Here is a 26,760-nt window from a genome sequence, read left to right as displayed (position 1 = left end):
TGAGACACCCAGTGATCACATGATCGCTGGGTCCACACTGCAGAGTGCTCATAGAGGAGAAGGCAGAAGCACTAATAAAGCGCTTCTGTCTTCTCCTCTGCTTCCCTGCTCTCACTAATAGCCGGGGATCCTTTCTGCTCCTGCTACAGGGCAGGAGCAAAACCTGTAATTCATCTGCTGTGCGGCGCTCTATGCAGAAACACAGCTGATTGCAGGATCAGCTGTGTTTCTGCCCAGTAGGGTGGGGGCCGCAAACCATGGCTCTGGGGGCCGCATGCGGCCTGCGGGCCGCAGGTTGTGCACCCCTGCTATAGAACATGTCCTATTCTTGTCCGCAATGACAGGGGAGTGATCAGGGAGTCTATATGGGGAGATCAGGGGTTAATAAGGGGTTAATAAGTGACAGGGGGGGTGTAGTGTAGTGTGGTGATTGGTGCTACTTACAGAGCTGCCTGTGTCCTCTGGTGGTCGAACAGCGTTAATGTACCTTTTTGGAGTAAAAAAAATAAAATAAAAAAAACGCATCTACAGCCGGCCAGCGAATGATCTGCCTGCTGGCAGGCTGTAGATCAACTCGTTTACCTCGCGATCCTGTGAGCGCGCATTCACAGGAAATCTCGCGTCTCGCGAGATGACGCGCCGACGCGTTAAGGAGGAATAACCCGGCTGCCCGCAGGACGCATCTCTGCGTTAGGCGGTCGGGAGGCGGTTAAAGGGGTTCTCGGGGCCCATACCTAAAATGGCACTTTCAAATAACCTGTGGACAGAGGACACATTGAGCAACGCTTAGCTTTCTTTTGCTCTGTCGATTCCGCAATCTTGGCTGAAATCACATGACCAGTGGTAAGCACTGCCAGATATGCCCTTCCCGCACCCACTGGACAGTGACTGACAGTTTTGTCCTATGCAGAACACGAAAATAAACTATCAATCATTGTCTGGAGGGTCAGGGTAGTTTGCATATTATCAGATTCATCTTTGGCATTATACTGGTGCCCCCTGGTGTTCATTCTGTTCAGTAATGTTCAATTCCTCCTACTGAGCTGAAGGAGCAGGTCACACATGCTCAGTTCCATCCAGCCGGACTTTCTTTTAGAAGGGCCGATTGAGGTTCTCTGTTGGGATTTTCTTCTATGGACAGAACATCTTGTGCTGTGTAAGGAGACCCAAACAGTGGATAGAGAATCACAGAAAGGAGGAGAGTCAGCAGAGAGAGCCCAATCATACAGCTCGGCCTGCATGCAGCTTTAATGCTCTCCTCTCCTGCTCAGCCTCTGTGTGGAAGCCCCAGGCTCGACCTCTTCTTCAGTTATCTAGAACTGGACTTTCCTGAAAAGTCTGGCTATGTGGGGCATTTGTAAAGCTTCTCCTAGTGATATAGTAGGATCTTCCTCTGCAATCTGTGACGGGTAAAGAGTTGTTGGAGAAAAGACACACCCCACCTGGGAAAGGACACGCCCCCCACCGCCACCCCCTCCCCCAAGTTGCCAGCCTGAAGAAAATCCAGTAGAGCAATAAATGGGAGGGCTCTGGATGTATGTGTGTTACAGCACTCGTTCTACCTTTGTTAGAAAGAGATTATATTGTATTATATTTCTGTATGTTAGATTTTAAAGGGGGTTAGATTTTAAAGCTTAGTGGTGTATCTTGGTTTTGTGCTGCCCTAGGCGAGACTAAACTCGGCCACCCCCCTAATATAAATTTGATCCGCCCCTTCCGGTCAAGGCCAAACCCCTTTCTCTCTAAACCCCACCCGTTCCTATGTTCCATCCACAGATCCCCCTCCCCTAAACAGTGCCATCCACAGATGCCCCTCCCCTAAACAGTGCCATCCACAGATCCCCCTCCCCTAAACAGTGCCATTCACAGATCCCCCTCCCCTAAACAGTGCCATCCACAGATGCCCCTCCCCTAAACAGTGCCATCCACAGATCCCCCTCCCCTAAACAGTGCCATCCACAGATCCCCCTCCCCGAAACAGTGCCATCCACAGATCCCCCTCCCCGACGCTCACAGGAGTACATTTATAAACTAATCTGTAACTTTAACTTTAATCATTGCTGATCTATTTACTGGATACCTTACTCTGTCTTAGTTCCGGTAACAGCAGGCAGTGCGGGCCGGCGGCGCTCACTCACTGACGTCACGCGCCTGTGCCGCCTAGTGGGAGGAGCAGGCGTCAGTGAGTGAGCGCCGCCCGCCCGCACTGCCTGCTGTGCTGTTACCGGAGCTAACACAGAGTAAGGTATCCATTAAAGAGATCAGCAATGATTAAAGTTAAAGTTACTGATTAGTTTATAAATGTACTCCTGTGAGCGGCGTGGACCTGTATATTCTAACCCCCCCAGGCAAGCGTCCTTGTCACCATGGGATCTCACTGAGATCGTGAAAACTCAGATCTGATGGTATATTCTAACGCCCAGGCAAGCGTCCCCGTCACCATGGGAACGCCTGGGGGTTAGAATATACCATCGGATCTTCTAAGTATACCGTCATATAAGATGGATGGGAGAAGGGGCTAACAAGGCATTTTGCCACCCCATTGGCAAGTGCTGCCCTAGGCAAATGTCTTGTTTGCCTCGTGATAGATACGCCACTGCCTGTGTCATTAACAGCGTATACTCACTTTTGTGCGCCACTTCCTGTTGACTTCTAGGAAAGGGCTGGCAATTCCACTCAGCCAGTTACTAGGAGCAGCAATGACCTATATCAGCCAGTGATTAGCGTAGTGGCATTCCAAGCCATTTCCTGCCATGTCAAGAACAGGAGCTGGAAGTGGCGTGCAGTGGGGATCCAGGTACCATCGAAACACCAGCTGGTCAATGTGGGTATAAGCTGCTTTATTTATTTTATAATCATTTGCAGACCACTAGGCGGCAATTTTACTGTGCTGGAATACTTCTTTCATTTATATGCTAATCATGGGATTACCCATGTAAATATGAATGAACAATCGCATTAATATTTAAATGTATACAATTAAAGTTAAAGTCCTCTTTGGAGATTAAAAATGGGGGGGAAAAGTAACAGTAAGGCCCCTTGCAGACGAGCGTGTGCGGATTAGGTCCGGATGCACTGCAAATGTGTTCAGTGAAAAATGCGCAATTTCGCAAGCAAGTTCATTCAGTTTTGCCTGCGATCGCGTTCCATTGTTCAGTTTTGCCTCACCAATGTGATACTAATCACCTACCCTAAGGATAGGTCATGATTATCATTTCACAGATATCCCTTTTATTACTCATCCCAAAATGCCAAAAATATCCTCATAACAACAAGCACAGTAAAAGTATAATATCACTAAATATAAATTGAGGCATTTCTCCCCAAATCAATGAATGAATAAGAATATGTAAATAAATAATTAAATAATTAAATAAACAACTATTGCGATTCCTAATAAAAATTATTTTAAAAAAATCATACAAAATGAAACATTAGTGCATTCTACATGTGCCATAGAGGGGCCTCATACAGGTATAAAACCTATAAAAACGTAATGATGTATAGAATGCAAGAGGGCCAAACTAGAGAACAATTCAGGTCCCCTATACCCTAATTGTCGGGGTCCTGAAAGGCTTCAAATTCCCACAGGGTTTATCGGTTACTTCATAGCGACAATGAAGCGGTTAACCTGTCATAAAAGATGCTGATCTGGGGTCATTCTACCGGGCAGTGCCCTATTATCCTATTATAATTAGATTACCAAAGTACACAGAACATTCAAGCTACATAAAATCTAAAGCCGAAAAAGCCAGGCATGAAAATCATTCTAACATATAATGGATGCATCCATTATCAAAAACTATTTTAGAGTACAAGAAATGGGCATGTACGGTATGTACCGTGCAGTGTCTAGATGTCTTGTTTCCTCACTGACAGCGCTTACGGACGGCATATACATATGTAATAATAGCATACACACATCTACACATACAAGAAATGAGTATATACACACGTGTATATACACAAAATCCATCCATACACATCCATGCCGGGTGTTTTTTTCAGGCATTTTTCCCACCCCCTTCAATATAGGGGGAAAAAAAACGGCTTGAATAAAGCACCAAACATGTTAACCCAAAAACAGCACATGGTATGGCCAAAAACGCATGAGGTTGTTGTGGCGGTTTTTAGCAGGACAAAACAGCAAAGCAAATTTATGTGTAGAAGCCTAAAGGTGAATTTTGGCGCTATTTCTGCCGCGGTTCTTTACTTTGAATGCCATGGACCGACTTGTGGCTTAGCTCTACTGCATGGAGCTAAACTACGAGTGGATAACTTTCTTGTCACTTTAAACTCCTGGCTTGTGAACTGCAACTCTGCCTCTCATCGAAAACAATGGGAGGCAGACACCACGCGGCTACTGCCAGAATTTTGGTGCAGAATCCACGCCAAAATTCTGACTGCAAATTCCGTCAAGTGAACGGGCCCCTAAGAAAGCATTTCCATTTAAGGTACAACTACACAGCGCAGGTCATGCCACAGTCACGTCATGACTGAGTACCACACATTCGTACGCTGGGGCCACATATGAATATTCTTTAGCAATAATCGGCCCGTTTAAAGGCGCCGATGATTACCCGATGAACAAGAGAATCGCTCTCTCATTGTGTAATAAGATAGTTGGAGCAGACACCTAAATCGTCGTTTGCTGGCAGCAGATCGTGCCATGTAATCAGCATCTTCTGCCGGCAAACAGTGTTTCCTGTATGGGGATGAGCAATGGCATTTGCGGTTACTCCTCGCCATACTGTGGAGGAAATCGCTGCATGTAAATCAGGATCAGTGTGAAGAGGTCTTTAGTTGCTATGCCAACTGGTCCAGTCGGACATCCACCATGTTCACAGACTAAGGGCTCATGCACATGACCGTATGCATTTTGCAGTCCTTAAAAAAAACGGATCCGCAAAAAATACTAATGACGTCCTGTGTGCATTTTCCATATTTTGCTGAACGGAACAGCTGGCCCCTAATAGAACAGCACTATCCATGTCCGTAATGCGGACAATAATAGGACATGTTCTATTTTTTTGCAAAACAGAAATCCGGACATACGGAAACGGAATGCACACGGAGTAACATCCGCAGAAAAAAAACGGAACAGACACGTAAAGATAATATGTTCGTGTGCATGAGCCCTGATATAATGTTTCAAAGCAACTGTGGTCCCAGCCCCCACGCCTCAACTGACACCATTTATAGCACTAATATATATATATATATATATATATATATATATACGCACACACACATACACACTATATATCTTTTGTGTCAGTCTCACTCCCTGAGATCCAGTCCAGAGAGCGGAGATAGTAGGAGCTGATTGATAGGGTCTTCACATTATAGAACTGATTTAGCAAGTCCCTGTGACAGGAAGATGCTATTTGGTCCCCTTGACCCTGCCAGGGCCTGAGTGAAGGAATAAAGATTCCATTAAATATATGAGAGAATCGCATAAATAGCAGTTCCCTGACATGGTTGAGGAAGCCCTATGTACCAGCATTCTATAAACAGAATACAGACTGCTATACTTGGTGTCTGCACTCTGCAATGTCTCTGGTTGATTGTGAAGGGAGAATGGGGGAAATTTATCAAAACTGGCTTAGTTGCCCACAGCAACCAATCAGATTCCACCTTTCATTTTCCAGAGCTCCTTTGGAAAATGAAAGGTGGAATCTGACTGGTTGCTATGGGCAGCTAAGCCAGTTTTCCTTTACACCATTTGTGATAACTTTCCTCCATTATGTGAATACCAGTACATTAGGGCATTGTCACTTAGGCAATTGCCTGCTATAAAGATTAAAGCAACTCCTCACCAGAGTTTCTATTTAAGACTCTTTATACCTTACAACAGTGATCTCTGACCTGTGGCTGTTATGCTGTTGCAAAACTACAACTCTCATCATTCCCTGCCTTTGTTCCTCAAGATTTGGTGAGCCACAAGTTGAAGACCAGTGTCTTAGACCGCAGAAGGCACATGGACCAATGGGCTCCATATAGTACAATGAATACACATACACAAAATAGATGTATGCCTACTAGAAGATCTGCTCTACTGTTTCGGGAATGTAAGGGTTAAAGCTATCCAAAAACAATGCACATCATGTACAGGACTAACTTGTACAAAAGCTGCAATGGAGGACGCCCTTCACACCTACCATCATCACGCCTGTACAATGCAGGAAAGAGCAGCTTGTAAAACTACAACTCTCATCTTGCCGCCAGCTTTCTAGTTCTAGGTTGCCGTATTGAAGGCAAAACTGCAAAGCAAACTCCCACTCTGTTTCTCTAAGTGACAGGGCTGATATTGTCATAGGCTGCATTAGGGTAGCAGCTTTCAGGTAAGATAATGCACTAGGTTTATCTGCAGTCCTATGTAAAAAAAAAAACAAACATCTTAATGTATCTTAAAGCTCGTTCACTATCCGAGGTGGCTTTGATATAGTTCCACACTGAGGTCCCAGACCTCCACCCGTGACCTTTAACTCCCTTACAGGGAATATTCTCTCCTCCAGCTAGGAGATATTGAGTATCATGCTAATTGACAAACTCAGCTCTACTATTACTAGGACCATGATAAATGCACTTAGGATATCTTTTACAAAAGCTACAGTGGAGAAGACTACAACAGTAGAACCCATCAAGTCTATACATTACAGTAGAGGCTCCAGCGGTTGTGAAACTACAATTCCCAGCGTGCACAGCTGCTCAACTGTTCTCCGAACTCCCATAAGAGTGAATGGGGCATGCTGGAAATTGTAGTCTCACAACAGCTGGAGCGCCGGAGGTTGCTGACCCCTGCATTTCAGGCAACTTGTAGAACTACTACTCCCATCTTGCCACAAACTGCCTAGTATGCAAGTAAAAAAATCTACAAAAGCATAGATCTACTATCCTTTTCAGTACGGTCCATGCAGAGGGTAAAAGCTTTGAGATGTTTTTAGGCAGTCCTAGGTAAACTACTAGATAACATATACTATCCAGCTGTACTGTGCCAATTGACCAACTCAGCTCTGCTACATCTGTACTAGCAAATAGGTGATCTAGCTTCCTAGTATGTTGGCAATGGCTTTTTACAAAATCTCTGAGCCGTAAAAAATGCACAGGTTGGGGCCAGAACAGAGGCAGAAAAGTTAATAACTCACTTGGAAAGGGCGGAGAGGCTGTGCCTGCTGCTGTTGGATCTGCTGATCATTTCTGCTTGTGGAAGTCAATGACTCTTTTCCAAATTCTCATTAAGAACAATGCAGGATGGGATGAGACAATGTCATATTCCTTTCCAAGAGCTGCAACCCTGCAGGATGCTCAGCACACCTAGGCATTCTCCTTGCCCATCAGCCTATGACGACAGAGCCTGCCAAGCTTGACCCACCACTTTTTATCACATGATCTCATATACGAATGCTCCCCCCCTCCTCTTCTTGGTTACCGTAATCACTGTAGTAGAAGTTCTGTACTCTTTTGTCTTCTATTTTTCCCATATTCTCCCTCCCAATCCCACCACCCCCACCACCCCTGATAATACAGGAATGTCTACGCTAAGCTTACGTCACCTGAGAAATATTGCATTAAATATTTCCAGGTCTGTTATCTGGAAAGCAGAAACTCTGAAGTCTTCATTCGAGGTGACTTCTCTACTGAACATCTTAAGCCAATTTAAATAGTTTACCTATAAGAGTCTGATAATTTATGTAAATGTTCCGGATTCTGCACCGCTTGTTTGGCTTTGTGAGACCGGTGTGAGAGCTTGTTTTTTTGGATGTTCTACATTGAACTGCTACATATAATGATAGTTGCTTATAGCCATTGTGAGTATAATAAGGGTACACACAACATTTTTGTATATATAAGCCATTAAAAGGGGTTCAATTTTGGAAACTGTTTTTTTTAGGGTCCATCACACGACCGTAAGTGTTCTGCGGCCCGCATAGTGCCGATCCACGAAACACGGGTACTGACCAGACCTATGATAGAAATACCTATCCTTGGACGCAATTGCGGACAAGAATAGGACATGCACTATCATTTTTTTTTGCAGTTTGCCCATTGAAAAGAACGGGTCTGCACCCTTTCCGCAAACTTGAGGACCCAGAAATACAGTCATGTGAATAAACACTTAGGGTCCACTCACACGTCCGTAGTGTATTGTGGATCTGCAATACACACGGCCGGCACCCCCTCCCCCCCATAGAACTGCCTATTCTTGTCCGCAATTGTGGACAAGAATAGGACATGTTCTATTTTTTTTCGGAGCCGCGGAACGGAAGTTCGAGGCCAGCGCTCCGGAAATGCGGATAGCACACTGTGTGCTGTCTACATCCATTCCTGCCCCATAGAAAATAAATGGGTCCGCACCTGTTCTGGATAATTGCGGAATGGGTGTGGACACCTTCTACGGACGTGTGAATGGACCCTTAGTTGAAGGTTGCTTTACTATAAGTTAATTACTGGATGTCCTGCTGTTGGGACTCCTAGTGATCAGCTGTAGAAAGGAGAATAAATTTCTGCAGAAAGCGCTCATTTTACCACCGCTGCCCCCGCAGGAAACTTGAAGCATTACATAGTCAAATCAAAGTGCAGATGTTGTGGCAGTTGCAGAGAGGGCAGAGCCTTAAGGAGTAAGGGCAATGCCTTCGTTGCTCCTATAGGTTCATTTGCATATATTAAAACTTCATGTTACTCAACAATGTGCGCACATATGAACATGGGACCAACACAGATGCCTTCAGCTGCCAGTGTAACATCCCAGAGTTATGTTATGAAACTCTTTTACTCCGCTACAACCTGTTAAGTGTATTTGCATGGTCATCCTGTGTAATTTAACATCACATCCTCACTAATGTGCATTGAAACCCTTGTTAAATCATATATTGCTGTAATTTTCATGTACACCAGCAGATGGCAGCAATGTTTAGAAGGGCCTTAGTAACAGTTTAGCATTTCTAGACTGGAATAGTACATTCCAGTTTAGCTCCCCCCTCTTTGAGGAGGTGTGGAATGTTCCCACATCCTGCCTCATGGGTGGGGAAGGAAGTTCAGCTAGTGTGCCAGCCATCCCGGCTAGGGGAAGGCTGTGCTGGTAGGAGCTCCCAGTTCTAGGGATCCCAACCCAGGATCGTGTCTCGGCTGAGACCAAAGATCTTCATTCCCAGTCTGAACCCTTCAGTCTCAGCTGGTGACAAGCAGGCAGCCACCTCCAGAACTCCAGGAAGAAACAGACCCTGTGAGCACAACTCTGAGTAACGTCCAGAGACCAGGAGAAGCCCTAATTCCTCCTCAGCTAGTCAGTCCCATACACAGCAGAAGATAGACAGAGCAGAAGACCGATTCCTGCCACATATTACAGAGCCATAAGCAGACGACTAATCCTGCAAGAGAGCAGCTCCAGGCACATGATAGAAGCAGAAGAGATAGTAATTCCTGCCATACATTGCCAATACCTGCTGGGACCCAAGACTATTGCTGTATCTCATGTGGATTACTGCTGTAACAAGTGAAGACAAGTTGCATTATATTCCAAGTCTGGATCTCATTCATTACTACCTAAGTTCCTCAATTACTCCTACTAGCAACACATTCATTTATTGCAAGTGAGCCAGGAGTCTAGCCGTACCAAGGTAGGAGACACCAGTTGACACTATACCCACTACTTTACAGAGACATTATACCACTCTGGCATTCCTAACTTAGGTACGTGAGTTGCAACACCTTAAAGGGCCCTGAGACTGTACCCTGCGCACGCTGCAGTGGGCGTCACAAACAAAAACTATTAACTATCATTTACACCTGACCCAGTCATTGCATATTATAGCGTCAGTGTGCATAACCCCAATCCGGCTTACTGCCCCAGGTCAGTGACAGATGCCCTTCAAGTGCTGTAAGCAGGGCTGAGCTGCAGGACCAGAAACAAGAGTGGTGCTTTCTCCAGAAACAAAGCAGACCCTTTTGGCCACCTACATGTGCAGAAAAACCGCAGTGTAGTACAGTACCAGCAAAGTGTATGAGATTACACAAATCTCATGTACTCTTTGCCAATTTTTTTCCCCAAATCCGCAGCATGTCAATTGTGTTTGCAGTTTTAGCTGCACATTTGACCCCTTTCCAATGAAGGGTGAGATCTTTGGTAAAATCGCATCAAACTCTAAACCAAAAAACAATGTTAGAAATTGTGGATTTTGGAGCGGATAGGGGGCAGAAATGCACAGAAATCCACATGAAAATTTGTGTGGATCTTCCGCACATTGACCTGCACTCATGTGCAGGTACCCTTTATCTAACTCTAGAAACCCCTCTAGGTCTAGCTCTTATCAGTGTTTTGGTGCTTATTTTGATAAGTGTCAAAATGGCCTCAAAACAACCTCCAATTGCTTTCAATGCTATTTAGGCTACTTTCACACTAGCGTTCGGCTGTCCGATTGTGAGCTCCGTTTGAAGGGGCTCACAAGCGGACCCGAACGCATTCCGTCCAGCGCTAATGCATTCTGAGTGGACGCGGATCCGCTCAGAATGCATCAGTCTGGCAGCGTTCAGCCTCCGCTCCGCTCAGCAGGCGGACACCTGAACGCTGCTTGCAGCGTTCGGGTGTCCGCCTGGCCGTGCGGATCCGTCCAGACTTACAATGTAAGTCAATGGGGACGGATCCGTTTGAAGATGACACAATATGGCTCAATCTTCAAATGGATCCGTCCCCCATTGACTTTCAATGTAAAAGTCTGGACGGATCCGTTCAGGCTAATTTCACACTTAGACATTTTTTGACAATATAATGCAGACGGATCCGTTCTGAACGGAGCCACCAGTCTGCATTATATGAGCGGATCCGTTCAGAACGGTGTGAAAGTACCCTTAGCAGCGTTTTTTTTTTTCTCCCCCACTGTTGTTTTCTCAGCTCCAGAAAAAAGAAGCAACATGCCATATCTTGGGCCAGAATCAGAGTTGAATTTCCCATTGAAATCACTGGGAAGTGAAAAAAATGCAAATCTAAAACAAAACTATGATAAACGCGCATCAAAAATCAGCATGGAAACAGAGTCATATAGATTTGTCCGAAAATGGGCTCAGAACCCAAAGAATTTCAAGGCAAAGAGGTATCTCCCAAGGAAAGAGAACTGTCTCGCTAGTGCCATCTTGTGGTAGTGGCTCCCTGTGAGTGAAATCCGACTTTTTAAAGGGGTTTTCCGAGACTTTTTAACTGATAACCTATTCCCTGCCAAATATTCATCCATAGACAGCTGTTTCGGGTTGCTTACCCCTCATCAGTACAGAGTAGGATTCTGGCTGGCTGGATGCAATACCTTGGTTGCAGCTTAGGTAGGGTATTGGCTGTCCTTAAAGGGACCAGTCCTGTATGGAAACTCACTGTCCCACTCAATGAGTCTCCATAAAGGGCTGTTTTTTTTTTTTTTTTTTTACAGTCAGCAATTACCCTGCTTAAGCTGCATCCAAGGCATCACACTGAGCCAGCCAGAATCCTACTCCAAGCACCCCAAAACAGCTGTCAACGGATGGATATTTGGCTTGGCTATTTTCCCTTGTTATATCCCAAGGTGCTGCTAGCAAGATGATTTACTCTCCTTGGGAGATACCTCTCTGCATCTTGTGTACCCATTGAGCATTGCCAATAAGTCTCCATACCATGGAGCACTACCAATAAATCTCCATACTGGGCTGGTCTCTTTAAGGCGATTCAGCAACCTGCCTAAGGCAAAGAGACCAAGGAATGTTATCAAGCAGCAAAAACTCTTCATCAATGAAAATGGCATACAGTGGTCATGATAATGTGTTTAGCTGGTCATGCATATCTGATGATGTGTGTGGGGCCTCCTGACATCAGTTGGATTCCAGGTCCTTTTGTTCTCAGGGTAGATAACCCAGAGTAGTTAGAAGCTTACTCCCTTCTCTCTACTGAGGTGGTTGGGAGGAATAGCTGTCAGCTATGGCCTACCCTACTGTGAGCCAAGGGGTTTGGCCCAATCTTAATGGAGTCTACAGTAATAAATCACTGTACACATCAGATGTGCTGAAGTAAATAATCATAAATAATCAATAATCAAATATATCGTTTCTTATGTAAGCCAGGAGCGGGAATGTTTGGCCGGCTACATTTCGGGGGGGGGGGGGGGGGGGGTGTTCTAAAAGGTTGTCGTGACCACTAATGGAGGCCAGCAGAAGCATAGAAGAATGTTCTAAATTCCCATAATAAACAAGCGGAGGCAGCTCCACCGCAGTAGTCAAACTTGTCATTCAAAAGGAAGTCTTGAAAGTACACAAAGGTCGGAGATTTGTATAGAGAACGATACAATGCGGTCATGCTCGGCTGAGTTGTTGTTACACTTGAAGATTTTCTATTGAAAGTCTGATACTTTTTTATTCAATTTGCAGTGATTAAAAACAAATAGAAGAATGTGAAGATGTGAAGACTATTGATTTAGTGAAGCACTTGTCTATGGAACGCGACTATACTGTGTAATAGATGCAATACCTCTGTGGTGCAGAGGAGACTTCCCAAAAACACTTGATTGCAGAAGTCAGCTAGAACCTTATTAGATATACACAGGTTGAACCAAGTCAGTTATATGTCCAGATGAATGTGCAGTACAGTGTAACCTATTGTTCCTTGTTACAATCCACTTCAGGCCAGAGGGAGGTTAGAGGCATAACTTGAAGCTCCTAGGCCCAGTGCAAAATCTGTAATATACCCTATGAACCATGGGCCATTTATAACATTGGTGTCTTCTTATCTGGCAGAGGAGACTCTCTTGAGAGCGATTGACTATATAGTTGTTTTCAATGATAAGGACTGTTTCCAATATACATCAACTCTGTGACACTACTTCAAATCTAGTTCTCCCCCAATAGTAGGAGAGGAGTATCGGGCAGTTGGATTCCATTGGATTTGAACTGGCCAATCTTTTTGTCCTCTGGGAGGTCTGGGGTCTTTGCCAGGGAAGTCTGAAAGTACCTTGCTACTGAGAAATGCAAGATCAACTGAGCTGGGCAGGCAAGTCTATGAGGGGATCAAAGTTCCTAACCCAAACTTTTCTCTTTTCTGGACAACTTATCCTAAAATCACAAACCTTTTATACGGACATATTGAAACGGACGTATACAGACGTATTGGAAAACCATAATGAATGATAAAGATTATAATTAATACAGGTCTCTAGCTCAATATACTGATGAGAACTTACTGTGAGTTGTATAATGGTGATGACCACCACCAAAACAATATAGTCATGTACCACCAGTCACAATTATTTTTTTCATGGACACAGGAAAAAAAAGTTGCCTATTCTTTACAGACTGTCCAGAAATTTCTGGACAGTTGGCAACTCCGGAGGGGATTGGGAGTGATAGCTGTTAACTGAAGTAGTATTTGGCTAACAGCTACTGTATCTTGGTCTTAGCCTCAACAAAGTTTTCGTTATCCAGCTGACAGCACTAATATATGAAACTCAAAAGTCGGTCAGATCACTTGCTATGTGGACTTTATTTCACAAATATTTTTACCCCTGTTAGAAATGAAATAGGTCTGTATGATTTAGTCTTGTATTCTAACTAGAAGAACATACTGTAGTGCAACCTGCTGGCCTGCAGGGGGAGGGCATAGGGAGGAAGTGGAGAGGATGGGAGTGGTGGAGGTCGCAATGAGGGAGGTCATAGTCCTCACAGTGGCAAACCCTGCTCCAGTGCTCTTGCATTGTAGCAAAGCAGAGGGGAACAACCCTTCTTACCATCAGGGCACACTCTGGTCTTTGGGGTCTCCTTTCTGGTGGTGGCTGGGGTGCCCTTGACCAGGGTAGAATGCAGGAGAACAGGCAAGAAAAACATTGATTGGGTAGGGAGACCAATGAGCAGACTGTTTAATTATAATAAGATAAAGTCCTTTACTGAACAAGATTATGGGGTTTACAGTACAAATGTTAGCAGTAAGCATAAGTATTTCAACAGAATAAGCCATTTCCAAAATCTGTGTATAGGAGGTGGCTATGATGGTGATCCACCCTGAGCCTCTCTTTATACAGTAGATACTAGCAATCTTCCCAGTTAACCAAAGGTGTGCAATCACTCTTAATATTTCTCTTCAAACTGTGGGGTGCCATCCTACATCAGATGGCCAGTCCATCTCAGTAGTCTACCGGGCACCAGGAGCAATATAACCCAAACCTTGTGCAGTAAAGTCTAAAGCATAATGCATGCATTACCTTTACTGTCTTTGTCCAAACACAGCCTTTAAATGGCCTCAACCTTCTGCAAAAATGCAATGCTTCTTCTTTCCCCCAGAAGTTCGTTCCCAGCAAAGATGCCTGTCAGGCAGCTTTTTACTTACAGGAAGAGTGTCTTCCTAGAGAAGGGTTCTCTGTTGGCTTACTTAGCAGCAGCACATTCTCCAAACAGAAGACTCTCTAACCAGAGGAAATGGGTCCAGCACACTACCTGGGAACTATTACTAAGTACTGCCAGTTAATTTCCTACCCATATTCAATCTTTTGGAATACACATTGCATAGTAAAGTTACATAAACCACTTGTATCAAGGATAGCGTATTGTTACCTCTTTCAGTAAACAACCTTTAACAGTGAACCATTTGATAATTGGAACAGTGAACCATAGCATTAACCCTTTAGCAGTGAAACATAACACTTTTTCTTTAGCAGTGAACCATAACATTAATTCTTTAACAGTGAACTAGTGGGTCACTGTAGGATTGTGAGCATACAGAGTGTCTATTGATTTCCCTGTTGAAAGGGGTCTTGGGCAAAGCCTAATTAGGAACTATTAGCACAAGAAGCTTGCTGGTCTACTGAAGTCCACAATTGTAGTTATAGATATAGCATCCCTATTGTCCTCTGCTATTTAACTATTTGTTGCCTATTTTAATCAGCATGTAAACTTAGTATAACAGAAAAAGGAACATATGCTGCTTGAAGGAAACCCAGAACAAAGGACTAATGAGGCCATTTGAACCTGTGACAATCAATAAGCTGAATGTTCCTTCCCGAAATATTTTCTTTATTCTCTGAAAACAGATACATTGGACAACTGTTATCAATTCATTAATGAAGAACAGTAATTGGGAAGTAGCATTCAGCCAAGTTTAGCTGTTTTTCTTCACAACCTCTAGTAGCCGTCCTTCAGCCAAGAACAGAGCATACGTATGTAGATGTGACAGAAGATCCCAAGCCAGTAGCTTGCAGACTTTTGCAGATCAAGCAGTAATAGAGGGTGTTATCTTAGGCTGGGGCATGGGTGTAACCATGGCCATAGCTCTTGCTATGGGACCCAGAGGTTGGGAGGGCCCAGTCAGGTGGAATAACAATATGGTGGCTTTTTGTTATAATATGGGTTTTCTGATATATGGTGCTATTACCTTTAATTATAGCTACTGATGCTGATGTTTTACATTTCTTACACTAGATGGTGGAGTCCCCATCATATTTTGCTATGGAGCCCTATGAATTATAGTTATGCCTATGGCCTGTATACAATGTTGTATGGCAGTATGATGGCCCATTGGATTATCCCTAAGACAACCTACCAGTGCCATAGCTAGTAAAGGGGGTTGGAAAGTCATGGTTATCAAATTCTGGGCGCTGGGAAGTAGAATTCAGTAGAATTAGCAGTCAGATTCGATCCAAGCAAATTCAATCTTAATCGAAAATGCCCAGATTGTCTTGTAAAAGTAATATAGGATACTCGGACTAGAAACTAGGACTATATCAAACCCCTTTCAAACTCTTTAAAACCAAGACAGCATTAGTACTGTCAGAGTGACAGTGACATATATGACTATTGCTAAATGGATGTGCAGTGGCCTGTGAGGAGCCGGAGTGGAGAATGGGAGTGGTAGTGGTTCTGTAATCACACAGTCTGTCACAGTGCTTATCCGGTCAACTTTGCTCCCTAGGGCCAGTGCAGCAGAAGGAAAGGGCACCCTTTCTTCCCTCAGGGGACAACTCTGATTCAGGGGCTCCTGCTTGATGGTAGTTGGGGTACTCTTGATGTTAGGCGTTTGGATGGGTGCAAGGCAGGGAGTTTAGAATGCAATAGCTGGTGTATGGTGCAGGAGTCAGGAAACCATGCCAGATAATAAATGCTTTTCTTTACTATAGTACAAAATAGGAGTAATAGAACATCCAACTATACAACTGTACATCTGAAGCAAAACACAGTTCCAGCTGTTCACAGTGCAATTCTCTCACAGATAACAGTTTGTGGATGTCAGCAAGCTTGAGTGTTATGTCCCTTCTTCCTCTCTAGCTTGCCAAAGTCTCTCCCAGTAGAATCTATGGTGGGCAATAGTACTGTAATAGTACTGTAAAGTAATGGCTGTAATGACCACTGTGGGATATAGGTTTTTTGATTGCACATCAAGCCAGGATGTGTCTAAGGGTGAACGGTGTCTTAACAGTATCCCTCCACTGCAGTATGGTTTGGTTAGCTGTAGTGGCAGATTACCTTCCTGATGCTTGGCTATACAAATTCCAAGTTCTCCTTTTCCCTCTCTTTCTCTGTCTTTCTCTTTCTGTAGATCTGCAGAGATCTTTTAGTCTCTGGAACTTGAGGACCAAGAAGAAGGAGTGCATGGACTTTGTTTTATTCTCTTTTGAATTATCACTATACACTCCCCCAAAGGTTAGAGGGGATGGGACCAGTCCACAACTAACCTTTTTACAAGGGCAGAGCCAGGCTTTGTTAACCCTGGGTTGCCATCCATATACTATATGGTGGGTGTAATACAGAATATTAGATAATATAATATATACATATTACTAGAGATGAGCGATTTTCTTAAAAGTCAGATTCGCCAAATTTCACACAAAAATTCGCTTTGTGATGAATTACTTGGTCACAAAGCGCATTTTTTGTAAGTAGCGGGTGCAATGATAGGGAGCTGCGATAGCTCTGCCCCTGTCATTTTACCCCTCAGATGCCGCGATCATACATGATCACGGCATCTGAGTTCAAAATTAACAATAAAAAGAATTATATTAAACTTACCGCCTCCATTTGCTTGAAGATCTCGTCCGAGATCCTGTGCAGCGCGAGATTACGTCATCACGCGGTCACGAGCAAATGGAGGAGGTAAGTTTGAATTTTTTAGTTTCTTATACTATTTCAGGTTAAATCGATTCGCTGACACGAAGCATGAGGAAATTCGTCATCTAGGCGAATCAAATTTATCCTGAAATTCGGATCATATTCCACATCATGGGATTCGATTCGCTCATCTCTAAACATCACCAACCATTTGCATATACAGGGGGTACTGGGGTACTACAGATGTTAACAAGTGGTAAGAAACAGCCTGTTTGATAGAACACTGTCCTGTCAGATTTTTTTTTTTAAACGGTCCAAAAAGTATTTCTTTTTGGTGGCAGATGTCTCCTTGGCCTTCTGACCTGTGAAATGGTGTCGGCCATTTTAAGTGATTTATACTTGATGAATCACACAAGTTTCTGATTTGCCAAAATTAGAATCTTCCGGGGAATTCATAACAGTTTTCATTTGCATAGAATATATTCACTCATCACTAGGCACCAAAAATCTACTGTGACTTGATCAGGTTACTAGATAGAGGTCTACATTTTTGTCTTGGATGAAGGAAGGCCTAGCTGAACACACAGATGTGGCAGGGTCAAATTTAACTGTTTGGTGCTGCATTGTTGGCGTACCATAATTCTAACTCTTTCGGTTAACCCTTCAATGGCCAGTCAAAGGGTTTCTTAAAGTGGACTGCATTAGTGACTCTCTGAAATCGTATGTATGTATCATATAGACAGCCAGTGTCCATGCAGTGAACTTGTATCTGACTTCACAGGTACCTGCATGGGGCTTCTCCATGGATAAAGAATGTGTGATTACCATAAGAAGATCACATAGTCAAGCTTTTGTTGCTAGATGGAATGGGTGAGCTGGTGTCAATCACCAGCAGGGGGCTCTCTTACCTCTTTGCACAGTCATGTGTCAGCCACATGTTTGTCCACAAAATAGAGAATTGTGCTTTTGCAATGACATGTTTGTCAAAAAGTGGAGAATCGTGTTTTTGTAATGACAAAATAAAAAATAATGATACAAGATGCAGGACAGATAAATAGGCCTCTAGCGAGGAGAAGGCATCTGACCATTGGATGCTGGACTCCATTCCCTGTCAGGGGATTCGTGTGAATACTTTATTATTCAAACTACAAAAATCTTGTGAACTGTGTGCTGGAGAGTAGTCGCAATATTTGTACTGTAACCGAATCAGAAACAGCTGCGTATCTTCATAGTGGGCCAAGCACTGAGATAGCAAGAAGTAAATAAGTACAAGCTGGAAAATCAAAACTCCTGCTAATGAATATTTGAACTGACCAAGTATTAATAGGATACAAACCAGCATGATAGCTGTGACACTATAGACTACGACATCACTCTGGCCTTTGGCATAATTTTTGTCTGTATACACAGGTGATCCCATACAGTTTCAAGGGAGACCCTAAGGCAAGAGCTCCATATGGTTGCATGTGAGTCACGATAAAATACTTGGATCAATGTTTCCCTGTAGAAGGATCACTTTGGAATCCTAGTTTTAATACCACTTAGGTTCTGTTAGTCAGCATGTGCAATACGGTTTGCCTTTGGATTTATCCAACAGTAGGCCCTGCTATATTCATTGTAATGTCAGCATTGATGAGCTGGGGTACTTTGAGCCCACCAGATGATTTTCTTGAAGGTCTATCCCACAGCTATACCATAGAACAGGCATCCTCAAACTGCGGCCCTCTAGCTGTTGCAAAACTACAACTCCCAGCATGCCCGAACAGCCTACAGGTATCAGCCTACAACAGGGCATTGTGGGAGTTGTAGTTTTACAACAGCTGGAGGCACACTGTTTGGGAAACACTGCCATAGAACATAAACAACAGCATGTTGACTTTTAGCCCCTTAACCTAGATTATCTTCACACATCCAACTAAAGGGGTATTCACAACTATGCTTAGAATCGGCCATTAAAGGGAGTCTTGACCATGCAAAACTGCTGACTGAGATACATTGAGATCTTACACCTCTCTAGACACACCATAAGTGCCTTCTGTTTGTTACCCAGTGCAGAAGTGTCCTCAGCAGTAGTGGTCCACAACTGCTCACCTCGATGGTGAGTGATGGCTGTGACAGGCTCTAACATAGGAGGGGTTATGGAGCACTTAGTGTACAGAGACCAGGGAACTTTATCGTTAGGGAACACCCAGAGGGCACTTGCAATAGCAGCCTGCATTGGTTTAAAACTTTGTCTTGGTGAGGCTGATAGTAAGAACATATACAAGGCTAAGTTTAACGGTGTTATTCCGTGATTATTGTAAAAAATGAAAGTCAGACATCAGATAGTACATGACAATATCTTTCTAAAATAGCTAGAACCAGCCCTGTACCCAACATGAAAAAACATATCTCCATTCCCCTGCCCCTAGTTCATTGCTCCAATTGGTCTGCTAAATGTATTTCAAACTGGCAGCTCGGGGATGGTGTGGGGATTAAGAATTTCCTTTCTTAGGGGCATAGACTTTTTTCTGCAGCTCTCCCTGTAATTGCCACAGCTTCTAACAGAAGACCTGGCTGGTCGCAGTTCAAGGATAGAACTGAGCATGTGTGTCCACCTCAGCAAGGTGGTTAGAGAAATAAACAAAAGAACAAACAGCAGGTGATGCTAAGCAGGTAGATTTTATTGATTAACTCAGCGGCTATATTACATTTTTGATTACATGCAATTACAAAAAGGTATTTAGATCCAGATGCTTTTTTTTTATTATTATTTTTTTTTAAACGAAATGTAGAATATTTTTTATGCTACAACCCATTTAAAGAAGTCTGGGGTCTCCTAACAAATTTTGACATCAGTTTTGCAGAGTCATAACTGCTGACAGACTCCTATTCATAAGTGGGATTGAATGAAATGAGTTGCAGTACCAGGCAATACTGTCTGTACGGCAAGTTACTGTGCCTATTTAAACGATGAAGGAAACACAGCACTCTTAGGAGAACCTCAACACCTTCATTGTGCTGATAGGTGGGTGTCTCAGGGGTCAGATCCCCTCCAAACATAGATGTCTTATTTTATACATAGCTAATTAATGTCAAAGCCTGGAGAAACAATCTAAGTGATAAATTAGTCTTGCCTCCAGGGGGAGCTCACTGCATACATACTACTGAGGTCAATAAATGTGATATAAATACACATTCCACAACCTAACCCTAGTCGTGGCTGCCAGCAGTCTTTGTGGGAGACGTGACTGTTCCGCTGGGAGTCCAGAAGATCCCCCTCTTTCTTGGAAGACTCTGGGAGAGTAGGCAAATATGGTTATTAATATTATATTTAGACAGATACATTTTAGTGACATTTTTTTGTGACAATTCACACTTTTAGTTGAAGTTTTCTAAAGGACATGGCCCTCTATGGGGAGCACAGAATAATTTGGCCCCTGTTATTGTAAGCCATGTAGGAGCCTGAGATGGAGACAAAATAAAGCCTCCATTCATGACATACTTTGTGGTGACAGCTCGCTGAGATATTGAACTTCTATTCAAATAGCTCCACAAAATTCACAAAATACCCGCAGGATTGCCTAAAAGGGAAATGTGTATTTATTTCAACTTAACTCCAGATCTGGCAACTTCTGTGTGGATTTAAGGATACACTCCCATGAACATGGGTATAAAATGTACCAATATTCCTTTAGTCTGGCATCCAATGACCTGGGAAACATGATTGTTCTAAAGAATTTAATCAAAATTTACTGCCAGTAAGAATTAAAAACTTAAAGAGGACTTGTCACTTCTCCTGACATGTTTGTTTTAGTAACTACTTGCATTCCAATTCTGGAACATATATACTGTAAGTTGAGCTGTTAATAATTGTGTATAGTTGCCAACTGGGTGTTACCGTTCCCTTTGTCAAAAAGGTGTGTCCCTGCGGACAATATTGGCAATATTTTGGGAGAGGCATCGGACCACAGAATGATGGACCCAAGAGTGGTTTGGATCATCATTCCTCCAAAATTTGACATTCCTAGAGCTGTTCTTAAATATAGCAAATGTGCACATGTGAACAGTACAGGAACAAAAGGGATGTGTTTTGGAAAGACAACATGGCAATAGTGGAGGCAGTTAACTGTATTTCATGCTCCTGTCCTCATATTGGTCCACTAGTCAGTAGCCTGGATAAGTTATTCACCTCTCCTTATGAGTGTGCACTCTTCCATATTGCCTTATAATGGTCATATTTGGAGCATCCCAAGTGGGAAAATTGGTGAGTGAGAGTAAATAGCACATGGGGAACTTGTCTAAGAAGGATGTGGTGATAGGTTGAAATTGTGCGAGTTTATTGTTGGCCAGGTCAAAAGAGATTAGCTGGGTAAGGGTAAATGTGTTCCATTTCACACAATCGATGAAATGACTTGCCCAATAGCAGCAAACCAGGCCTTTATTGATATTAGACCCCCTCTCCAGTCAGATCCTTGGTTGGTGAAGCTGATGTATCACCACTTAAGAGGTTCAATGTTTTGTCAATGTTGAGAAAGAAGGTCCTAGAGGGGGTGGACCATGATCTTGGTTCCCACTCTTTCAGAGCGGGAGCAGCCAAAGCTTCCAGGTTTGGGTTCAATAGGGAAGTGATCAAGAAGGTGGGTTGTTATTAATCAAATAGGTACACATTATACACTTGTCCAGTCACCAGGGTGTGGCAGCCATTGGAGATATTCAACTAGGGATCAGTTTTGGTGTACTGCAGGATTGTTTGGTGGAGGACAAAGAGCAAATATGTGGCTTAGTGGGCAAACCTTTCTGTGCTTCAGGTTAAGAGCTGAAGTCTGAAAGTGGCAAACACTGCTTGGCTTTCCAAGTGCCCAGGTAGTGCTTTCATCGTTTGACTTCTTCATTTGTGAAACTAGCTGATCTACCCCACACAGTTTCTAGGGGCTCTTGACATTTCTTGAGTATAGAAGGAAAGATGTTAGGCAGGAGCCCCAGCTTATCTTTTAAAGCTCATGACAAAGGATGTAGTGCCAATAATTGGGCTGATGCCAGGAGTAGAAGTTATCTCATCAGAGATGGTGCCGCTGTCTATCTGCCAGGAAACCAGAGGGATTGGACAAGTTGAGTAAAAAGAACAAAAAAAAAAAAAAAAGGCCTCATTTATAAGAAACAGGTGGCCATTCGGTGTCAGAACACTGATGGCATAAGGGATCTTGTGGTTGGCTTTTAGTGGGTTCATAGTCAGCTGTATTTTTTATTGGGCTGTCTCTTTTACTAGTTTTCTTGGTAATCATACTCTATGTAAGTTTTAGAGTATTAAAAAAATAAAAATAATTCACACCTTGGTTGTCTCTGCCCAAATGTGTTTTTTTTTTTTTGTTGGCTTTAAAAATTATGATACTAGGGGTAAACAAAACCTCTGCCACTGCAGGAATCATGTTCTTCACACCTCTCCTCCTTCATAATTCACAAATATAATGGAGCCACAGCCCATCAAATCTCTTCTAACTTTGCCCTATTGAAATGAAAGGAGTGTACAGCTTGCAAGTCATTAAAGCTAATAAACAGCACAAAATTTCAGGTTCACACAAAAACCGCACCCCATTGCTATACCAGTTTCAGCTTAAGCTGGCTGACAACCTATATTCATGACCTGTAAAGCTGTTACATAACTTATCGCCTAGTTCTTCAAAAGGCATGTACAGCAAAATTGTATAGCTACACTGCAAAATGCAAGTAGAGAATATATCTATTACTAGGCAATTTAGATATTTAGGAGTTTAGGTAAGGTGGGTGGGAGCCTATGTATTATAGATAATTCTTCTATTATAAGGTTTAATCAGATGACAACCCTCCCTAGAATTAGACTGGATAACACTTTTGAGGAGATAATCTTGAAGCCTCAAGCAGTTACATAATAAACTTGTAATAGACAACAAGTGTGATGAGAATCAGCATTTGCTTGTCTTCGTTATCACCATTCAGTTGTAAAGGGGAAAGCCATGTCTACACATGGGTTTTGTCTGGGAATTCACTGCAGCATTGGTCTCCAGCCAGGTTATAATATGTCTAAAGACAGCGTGCTGATATATTTATTTCACAGGAGCAAAAGTTGTTCAAAGGAGGGAAAATAATAGGCAAAAAATCATGAGAAAAAAATTAATTTTAAAAATCTATACTGATAACGTCCGAGTTTGAAGGCTTTAGGTAAGTTCAGGCACATTTTATGGAAATGTGAAAAAGTGGTGAAGACCTGGCACGAAATGTAAAATGTAAAGACCCCTTTACACTGGCTGATGCATTTGCAAGGAACGAGAATGAACTGTTTATTCCCGCGTATTGTCTAATTGTTGAGCAGAAATGATAGCTGCATACATGGAGAAAAAATTGGTTAAGAAGATGAACAACCCCTTTAAGCTCACTCATCTGTAATGGGACCCCGTTCATAATTTATGGTGACCTCTCATATGGCAGAGAGGCCTTGAGGGTGACCTCAGGCACCATAGTCCAAAGTCGATTGTCACCTCTGAACCTTCTATAAATGCACCACTAATTAAACATACAGTCATGTGAAAAAATTAGGACACCCTTTGAAAGCATGTGGTTTTTTGTAACATTTTTAATAAAAGGTTATTTCATCTCCGTTTCAACAATACAGAGAGATTAAAGTAATCCAACTAAACAAAGAAAACTGAAGAAAAGTCTTTTCAAGATCTTCTGTAAATGTCATTCTACAAAAATGCCTATTCTAACTGAGGAAAAAGATAGGACACCCTCACATGTATTCCCTCTTAAATTGGCTCAGATCTCACACAGGTATATCACACCAGGTGCACATAATTAGTAGATCGTTACTCTGCATGTTGAATGAGGCTTGCCCTATTTAAACCTCAGACATTTAGTTTGGTGTGCTCCTGACTGTTGAACTGAGAGTGAGCACCATGGTGAGAGCAAAAGAGCTGTCAGAGGACTTCAGAAAAAAGATTGTAGCAGCCTATGAGTCTGGGAAGGGATTTAAAAAGATCTCAAAAGATTTTGAAATCAGCCATTCCACTGTCCGGAAGATAGTCTACAAGTGGAGGGCTTTCAAAACAACTGCCAACATGCCCAGGACTGGTCGCCCCAGCAAGTTCACCCCAAGAGCAGACCGCAAGATGCTAAAAGAGGTCTCCAAAAACCCTAAAGTGTCATCTCGAGAACTACAGCAGGCTCTGGCTACTGTTGATGTAGAAGTACATGCCTCTACAATCAGAAAGAGACTGTACAAGTTTAACTTGCATGGGAGGTGTGCAAGGAGGAAACCTTTGCTTTCCAAGAGAAACATCGAGGCCAGACTGACATTTGCCAGAGATAAAGTTGACAAAGACCAGGACTTCTGGAATAATGTTCTTTGGACAGATGAGTCCAAAATTGAATTATTTGGACACAACAGCAGAGGACATGTTTGGCGTAAACCAAACACAGCATTCCAAGAAAAGAACCTCATACCAACTGTGAAGCATGGAGGTGGAAGTGTCATGGTTTGGGGCTGCTTTGCTGCAGCAGGACCTGGTCAGCTCACCATCATAGAATCCACGATGAATTCTACTGTGTATCAGAAGGTGCTTGAAGAACATGTGAGACCATCAGTTAGAAAATTAAAGCTGAAGCGGAACTGGACCATGCAACATGACAATGACCCAAAACATACTAGTAAATCAACCAAAGATTGGCTGAAAAAGAAGAAATGGAGAGTCCTGGAATGGCCAAGTCAAAGTCCAGATTTGAATCCCATTGAGATGCTGTGGGGTGACTTGAAAAGGGCTGTACGTGCAAGAAACCACTCAAACATCTCACAGCTGAAAAAGTTCTGCATTGAGGAGTGGGGTAAAATTTCCTCAGACCGATGTCGAAGACTGGTAGATGGCTACAAGAACCGTCTCACTGCAGTTATTTCAGCCAAAGGAGGTAACACTCGCTATTAGGGGCAAGGGTGTCCTATCTTTTTCCTCAGTTAGAATAGGCATTTTTGTAGAATGACATTTACAGAAGATCTTGAAAAGACTTTTCTTCAGTTTTCTTTGTTTAGTCGGATTACTTTAATCTCTCTGTATTGTTGAAACGGAGATGAAATAACCTTTTATTAAAAATGTTACAAAAAACCACATGCTTTCAAAGGGTGTCCTAATTTTTTCACATGACTGTATGTGGTTGAGCTCCTAAGTGTAAATTTGACCACAGCATTTCTAACATCTACGTAGAGTTTGCATGTTCTTCTCCATAGGGACATAGCTATAGGGGTGCAGAGTTAGCAGTTGCCTGGGGCCCAAAGTCCCTCCACTACATAAGAAGATGTAAAGATTTTACATATGAACATGGTATAAATGCACATGTTTGTGTGAATTTCCTTCAAGTTTCTGACGTAAAGGGGTAATCCTATTGAAAGTATATTTCTAGTTTATGCCCTCAATGTCAGATAGGTGTGGGTCCCACCTCTGGGACCCACTCCTATCTCCAGAATGAGGCCCAAAAGAGAATGGAGATCAGCCATGAATGCGCGGCCACCCTCTATTCACAGCTATGGAAGTTCAAAAATAGCCAAGCACTGGCAATCCCATAGCGGTGAATGGGGAGGTAACCATACTTGCGTGGTGTGCTGTCCATTCACTGCTATGATACTTGCGAAAATAGCCAAGTGTGATTGCTCGGCTATTTTAGGAAGCCCCATTACGATATATAGAATGTATGCCTTGTCTGCATGGTGTGATTTCCTTCACTTCGTGACCCCATTCTGTATATCGAAGCAGGTCCCAGAGGTGGAACCTGCACCTATCTGACATTGATGGGCCAACCCTTTTAATGATAGCTTAGTTAATTTCCTTATTGGATCTATGATATGAGGCACAGAATTACGCTGTGAGACCTATATGTTACCAGGACTGATGTCAGCATTACATTCTGTGTACAGCTCTACAGAATATGTTGTCAGTATACTAAATAATACAACAATGGAATATAATTTTACTCGTCCTTAAAAATCTTAGACAATCTTAAATTTCCCAATTCCTATTTTAAAAAAAATAATAATAATGAATTTTAACGTTTGCTGAGAAGTTAAAATTCCTGTAACTGCAAATCTGTAGATTTTTTTTTTTGCTTCTTAACAATACATATGTTGTATATAGTTTGACGAACAGCTACAGTATTTAATACGTCCCCGAAGGTGGAAGTGAATTTACAAAAGCTCCCTCTGTCTGCAGCTGCATAAGAGTTTGGATCACTCTACAGAAAAATCAACAAATAAGAAATGCCAAGAACCGTTTTAAGTGGGATTTGTGGATTACAGATCAAGCTCGAAGGTCATTCTGCTATACGTGACGAGGACTGAAATATCTCCAAGGTGGCCGTCTAGGAGAAGAAGCATGAGGGAGCACTTTAGTTTCTCAGACAAATGATCTTGGCTACATCATGTTTCTATCAAGAGCAAATGTCTAGAATACTTTCTCCCACTGAACAATTCCAGTAGGGGTTTTCAGAAATGTAATACCTTCCCAGGCAATTCCTTTTATATATTTTATGTGTTTTAATATATACACACAATGGGGGCTCAAGTAGAAAAGTGTTGATGAGACAAATACAGAAAATTAAATGAAAAGAAAAACGTTGGCGAAAATGTGGGTCAAGTTTATGATTCCATGTTCTAAAATGTTTTTGAAAAATGAGATTGCTACAAATATCCTATAGCCATGTTGAGGCACCCCTGTATAG

At 42.7% G+C, this 26,760-nt stretch overlaps 1 protein-coding gene across 5 annotated transcripts in view; it reads right to left on the bottom strand.

Annotated features, from left to right (window-relative positions):
* Positions 1-26,760, bottom strand: part of CALD1 (caldesmon 1) — a 174,442-nt gene that overhangs the window by 59,086 nt on the left and 88,596 nt on the right. The window contains exon 1 of one of the 5 annotated variants that reach the window (XM_044281060.1): positions 7,149-7,351. The exons of the other annotated variants lie outside the window; for them this stretch is intronic. Coding sequence (XP_044136995.1) covers positions 7,149-7,198 — 50 coding nt within the window. The 5' untranslated portion in view covers positions 7,199-7,351. Of the gene's footprint in view, positions 1-7,148; positions 7,352-26,760 lie in introns of those variants that run through there. 5 annotated transcript variants of the gene reach the window in all.

The sequence above is a fragment of the Bufo gargarizans genome, chromosome 2 (assembly GCF_014858855.1).
Source record: "Bufo gargarizans isolate SCDJY-AF-19 chromosome 2, ASM1485885v1, whole genome shotgun sequence".
Taxonomy (NCBI): Eukaryota; Metazoa; Chordata; class Amphibia; order Anura; family Bufonidae; genus Bufo; species Bufo gargarizans.
The sequence above is the reverse complement of the archived record's forward strand: the minus strand, read 5'-3'. Positions and strand labels throughout refer to the sequence as shown.